The sequence below is a fragment of the Osmerus eperlanus genome, chromosome 3 (genome assembly GCF_963692335.1).
Source record: "Osmerus eperlanus chromosome 3, fOsmEpe2.1, whole genome shotgun sequence".
NCBI classification, from domain to species: Eukaryota; Metazoa; Chordata; class Actinopteri; order Osmeriformes; family Osmeridae; genus Osmerus; species Osmerus eperlanus.
The window spans coordinates 23,028,072-23,034,501 of NC_085020.1; the positions used below are offsets into that span (position 1 = coordinate 23,028,072).

At 40.3% G+C, this 6,430-nt stretch overlaps 1 protein-coding gene across 1 annotated transcript; it reads right to left on the reverse strand.

The window, feature by feature from the left end:
* tbr1b (T-box brain transcription factor 1b) lies at positions 1 to 4,470 on the reverse strand. Its single transcript, XM_062457995.1, has 6 exons — positions 3,655 to 4,470; positions 3,214 to 3,368; positions 2,853 to 2,974; positions 2,318 to 2,476; positions 2,149 to 2,210; positions 1 to 1,539 (listed from the first exon to the last, which is right to left on the reverse strand). The coding sequence occupies exons 1-6, from the start codon at positions 4,344 to 4,346 to the stop codon at positions 699 to 701; spliced, it is 2,031 nt and encodes a 676-aa protein (XP_062313979.1). The 5' UTR covers positions 4,347 to 4,470; the 3' UTR covers positions 1 to 698.
* Positions 4,471 to 6,430: the final 1,960 nt, after the last annotated feature.

Consider the following 6,430-nt stretch of genomic DNA (forward strand, 5'->3'; position numbering starts at 1 on the left):
TTGTTCCGTTATATTTATTGCATTAAAGCACGTTACAGCGAATACAGAAGCTTTTCACAAACAACAAAAAAATCTATGAAAATAACAGGTCCGAGACTTAAAAATGAAACATTTTCCCCTCACAGTAGACCTAGAAATGCGTACATTATCAACATTAATAACAATTTACCCACAACTAATGAATTTGATTCAATCTAAATATGGTTAGGTCCGCATTTGTCTAACATTGGACAGTGATAGACAAAATGGGCATTGGGTAGACTTCAGAAATGATTACAGCCTACCTAGCTCTCGCTGCTATAACAGCAAAATAAGCCCTATGCTACACAACATTATAGACATTATTTAAATAGTTCAAACTAACACTTTGTAAGCGATCACACTGTACGTTATTTGCATTTTAAACACAACCAAATAATATTTTTTGGTAAATATCAAAATCGAATCCAATAGTTTACATTCAGTCACTAAATCACCAAATGGTTAAATATTAGGCCCTATATACATTATTTTCATAATTACAATGACTGTTGACTGAAAGCTTTGGAATGACTGAACAAATTATTGTCTCAGATGTCAAACTTTCTGTCCCTTAACACGGTGTAACATTTAGTTGCCTCCAAATCTTTTGTCAACTTTGAGATATGTGCAACAGATAGATAGATAGATGTAAACACAAGGTCACGCAATGTGATTTTTTAACTATGTGGATAGAAACTATAGTAACCAATGTCCTTGGCACAATTTTTCTCACACTCTCTTGGTGCCAACATTTCGGATTTTAACGGGGACACTGTCTCCGAAACTGGTGTGGCAGACGGAGAAATTCTTCTCCGTTTTGCTTGCTCAAAGATTCCAGAATCACTGGAATCAATTGACTTTATTGAAGACGGCGTTTCTATCCAGCTGGATTCGGACAAGTCTTTTGGTTTTGCCTCGTCTGATGCCCCTATTGGAGACCGCTCTGTGGGAATGGCGTCTCCCTCCTCGGCCAGGTAACTGGACGGGCCCGTTCTGCCGGTAACAGTATTCGTGGGCCAGCATGAGAGAACGGAGCTCGACTTGCTACAGTACTGTGGTGGCGTACGGGCGCCCCAGCCTGACGGGTCGGCGTAATACCCGAGCGGTCTGTTGGAGCAACCTGCCGTGGAGAGGGGAAGCGCCTTCACTCCAGCCGCTGCGTAGGACAGCAAGGTGGCCGCATTGCCGGCAAAATCTGCAGCAGCGGCAGCATCGTATGCCGAAGCGGCAAAGTCCAGTCTGTTGTTGGCAGGGGTGACAAACCAACGCTGTGGGGAAGCAACTGTGGGCTCTTCGGTTTGTTGCGGGGATAGCAAGCTGTTACTAAGTGGGACGCTGCGGTCCGTGCCAGGACCAGTCCCTACGCCAGGGTGAAAGCGAGATTTGGCATAAGTGCTGACAAATTGGTCCTGCAGGAAGGAACCAGTCATGGCATATCTCGCACCAGGCACGATCTGTGAGCGAGGCGAGTCACCCGGTGATGGCGTTAGGCGGTCAATGTCGCAACCTGTGTAGACACTGAAGAGAGAAAACAGACAAACAATTTATAAAAAGAGAATATTTGAGAAACAGCTAAGCAAACTGGATTTATTAACGAATATGCGTAAAATAAAAATCGAAAGGTCTATCGGAAATATCTATAAAGGCTTACAGCTATATTAGGACACATGTTTTATATTTCATCAACGTCGCCTTGATATCTTGTTAGCAGAACTATAATAATGTCAGAATTATCTGTCGGAAAATCATTGTTAAATTAACTCAATACTGCTTTAGGAAAGACTGATCATTTCCTATCGTTAAATGACCAAGGAATTAGGTTATGAAAGACCGCGCACAGTTGACTACATTTTCCCGGAACTAACTATTAGGCATATATTTCTTTCAAAATATCAAATTGAATGTGTTAGTAATCATCAATTGGTTAAATTGGTTTTAGAGATGTAAACATGTTACTTTATCGTTGCATTGATGTCCTTAAAAGTTCAGCAACAGGTTATTTGTCATATCGGATTAATTATTAAAAATCCTCCTGATGCTGATAGATGCTATCTGTTAGACAGACAATATGTCTAGTGCTCAAAATGTGACAACACAATTAAGCGGAAAATAAGAACATAATCTTACGTGTCATAGTTGTCCCGAAATCCTTTAGCAAATGGATTGTGGTCGATCTTTAACTGTGTAATCTGCAAAATCACAAACATTGATCTATGAGAGATATCATACACTATCAGAGTCAGTTTAGGCATATCGCCTAGATGTTAAATTTCAGCACAAGAAACCTTTAACTTACATCGGTATTCTGGTAAGCCGTGACTGCGATAAACTGTGTTTCTGGGAAGGTAAAAGTCTGTACTCTTCCAGGTTGGCTGGAGTCCTCAGTTCCATCTTCGTTAACTTCCACCACATGGAGTCTGGGCTGGTACTTGTGAAGAGACTGAAGAACCACCATCTGGAGATGTAAAAATAAGAGGAACATTTTATAAATAACAGCCAAGCTGAAGATGTAATAATAATTGTATCTAATACATCCTAATATTTCGCAGTGAAAATAATTGAAACTGAGAAGAACAACGATATTCGTTTGTGTTGTCCATAAAATAAAATGGTGCAATAATTATTCACTGAGAATGAACCACCGGAAAAATGTGTTCAAATGAATAACAGGATAAATGTAGTGATCTGTGCGTAAAAAGGTGTGTTCACCCGCGATGTTTCAGTGATTGAGGGTATTCTCCCATGAGGTTGTCACTATAAAAGCATGCATGATATAACATTTAGTTAAACCACAAAAGATCATGTTAGTATGTAGTCCCGGGGAAGCTGACCTGTCCCGTGTTGTTGGAGGCTCCCTTATTGTTTGTTAACTTCAGTTTACCAAAAGAAATTTCTTGGCGCATCCAGTGCGCTCCGGTGTTCGGTGAGTCGGGGTGCATGTAAACTCTGTTTCCTGAAGATAAATAACAAAAGACAACATTGAAGTAATTTCTAATATTTAAACATATACCTTTTTTATATATATTTAAAAAATACTATCCGTTCGGAATGTTTTCGGCTATGTTTGTTTTTTTCATTGTATGTATCCGAACGAACATGTGATCAGTTTGACAACAAATCCACTTAGTTTGCAAAGGTGTTTATAGATAATAATCCTTTACAGAGTTATATGGGCTTTCAGAAAGATAATACCTGTCACATTTGTGTCAGCCTTTCCACATGGTACCCATTTTCCGCCTTGAAATCGCCAGTGATTTGGGTCAGCAAGGATCACGTCCACAAATATGTTGTAGTGCGCCGTAGGATCGAGACCAGAAATGTTGAAACTTAGAAAAGGAAACATTCGTCTGCGGGTAATAATAAATAAAGCACATCGTTTCAGAGTTTACAGAAAGCGTCAGTTCGTGCAAGCAGTAAATGGCATGCGTGTAGAAAACCTCATGACGTCTAGAATGCATCAGTAATGAGTTATATGATTTAAAACTATTAATATGGAATTAACAAAAACTCAAATATTTTCTCACACGCACCATTTAAATATAGGTCATGGATAAATGTCCACCACAAAGTAGCAACAACAACACTTGTAATTAAGATAAACACTGATATGAGGGCGAAGCTGTGGATACCCACCGTCCTTGTTTTGTGATTATCATTTCTGTTTGATGTCTGTGAAACTTCAGCCATAGGGCTCTGTTGCACAGATACACCTGGGCTTTCCCAGGTACGAGCCCAGCTTGCGCAGAAGAAAACTGGTAAAACGCCGCTCCTTGATACGTGTGTCCATACTGTTGCGCGTAAGGGTAGCCCGCGGTGGGATAGCCTTGTGCAGAGCTGTTGGTCAGTAGACTGTTGTACGCTCCATTGGTTATGACCGGGTGGTGGGCCATGTAACGACTCGGGCTTCCAATCGAAAAAGCCGGGTGCGCAGGTCCATGTTGACTCGGATAAGGGAACATAGCACTTGGAGTTGCTGAGACGGACTGGGGTTGGCTAGATTGAGAAAGGATATACCTTTCTCCTGCAGATCCATCGAAATTATGACGAATTTCAGAGACTCCGCGAAGATCAGGAGAGATTTTGCCTCTCTGGACGTCCCCTGGTGCGTCCTTGGAGTCGGGAAAATTGTCTGCCTCTGACTGATTCGTCATCCCCCTGGTGTTTTTTTTCAGAGGTGAACTTCTCTCCAGGTTGTCACTTGCAGATATAATAGGATGGTCCTGCAATGAGAGTTCAGATCCAACGGAGTTCGGGTAGCCACTACCCACATTCATAAATTTCTTCGAGAGCACACTAGATGGTGAGATGCAATTCTCGAGCTGCATAGCTCAATGGTAAACGTGCTATAAGCGCAATTTATATCAAACCGCAGTCTTTTACCCTCGCCTAGCTAATCCAACAGGATGAAAAACGCCTTCCTATGGTTTGAGGTACTTGAGTACGGCAGCAAATTAGCCAATTGACACCATCCTGCAATCAGGGAGGATTCGCTTTTCATCACTCTTTCTGCGATGCTAATGAAACAAGAATTGCCATTGGTTAACTCAAGACGATAATTTAATTAGACAGTTCTTAATTAGGAGAATGTGAGGGACTGTGCGCAGACCTGATTCGCTTGTATAGACAATCAAGACATATCATGTCATAATCTAAACAAAGTTAAGATTTTATGCGATAGCTGCTGATATAGCCCGTTTTTAACTGTTTCTTTTCTGTTGACGCCACACCAAGAGGCTTCCCTTGCAGGTTTCACAAACAACGTCCATTAGACGACTGGACACGACCAGACTCTCGTGGCAACATTTCTGTCCCCGCAGTGAATTTCCTCAATATTAAGGAGAGCATGCGTTATTTACCTATTAATGGGGTATGAGTGGCAAAGTATGTTTACCGGAGAAATGAAAATATATTATTAAAACACCAAAAATGACAGGAAATGACGGGCAGTGCATCTGATGCTTTCAAATGTTTGTGATATAGCGTGAAATCATGGCAGTTCTCTGAAGATGTGTTTATGAGTCCCTAGGTATGTAAATATTTCATCACAGTACGTCCAAGTTCAGAATCAAGGCATTGGTAGCCTAAATGCACTGGTAAATATAGCAGCCATACAACTTAAAAAAAATACAAATACAAATCCTAAACAAAAAATACAGTCATTATAGTAAATGCCTTTTAATACCGATTTTAATCTTTTGTATAGTTTGGCAGGTTATTGTCTATCAGCCATTGAATGTTTTTCTTTTCTAACAAATAGACCAAATGGCAATTCACTTTTTGTATTCAGTTAGCAGATACTTTATACAATGTGTAGATAACCTATAATATAATAATTTATTGGTGGCCAAGCCGCGAAGCGGCGAAGCCACTTAAGTGTTTCTACCTTTTCTTATTGGTGGCCAAGCCGCGAAGCCACTTAAGTGTTTCTACCTTTTCTTATTATTATTATTACACTTCTTCTGCCATTGGAGTCTATGGCAGCCCCTAGAACCGTATGGTAAAAAGTTGTGAAATTTGGCACTCTCATTAAGCACAGTCCCCTCTTTATATTCACCAAGTTTCATGTCTCCCATTGGAGCACTCCAAACTTGTTATAGGGACTCGGAACCCTGTTCTAATGATGTGTAAAATGTTTTATGGGTCATATGACTGATTGGCCACCTCATTGCTGCTTGCAGCTATATTTTTAATTGGTCTTTATTTTCAATAATGGTTTAATGGTTTTATCAATGTTCATATGACATCTATAGAATACTACATTACATTTAGTCATTTAGCAGACGCTCTTATCCAGAGCGACTTACAGTAAGTACAGGGACATTCCCCCGAGGCAAGTAGGGTGAAGTGCCTTGCCCAAGGACACAACGTCAGTTGGCATCTTCGGATTACTAGCCCGACTCCCTCACCGCTCAGCCAACTGACTCCCCTAAAGAATGAGAGTTACATTTTACATTTAGTCATTTAGCAGACGCTCTTAGCCAGAGCGACTTACTAATACTAATAAGCCATATAAGGATAAGCTCTCTTTCGGAGAAAAAAAAACTATCCAAAACAAGTGTAACGTTCACAGCCTAGAAGTCTTGACCAATTATTTTATCTGCAGGCTATGCATAGCTCGCTTGATCGGGGACAATATGACATCGTCATTTGGCAAAATGTAAGTGTGCCATGAATCTCGTGGGCTGGAGCCAAAACGAACACTGTGTTTTTGCTGTATACTCGGGTGGCAGCAATCCAACTATGTACTTATGCCAATATCGACAGAAATACAATAGAATGGGTCGGCAAGATTAAGTTTTGTTAAATTAAGTTAAGACATCTAAGCACTTTTCTTATAGGATTTACTTATTTAAAAGAAAGATGCCTTTTGTATTCAAATACACCATAGTTATATCCAATTAATCAATGT

Bases quoted from the DNA above. Each gene is read 5' to 3' on its own strand.
- tbr1b (XM_062457995.1), bottom strand. From the start codon at position 4,346: ATGCAGCTCGAGAATTGCATCTCACCATCTAGTGTGCTCTCGAAGAAA. The intron at 2,477-2,852 runs GTCAGCTTCCCC...TTACATCTCCAG, and splicing joins CCTCCAACAACACGGGACAG to ATGGTGGTTCTTCAGTCTCT. The intron at 2,211-2,317 runs GTAAGTTAAAGG...GTGATTTTGCAG, and splicing joins CGGCTTACCAGAATACCGAT to ATTACACAGTTAAAGATCGA.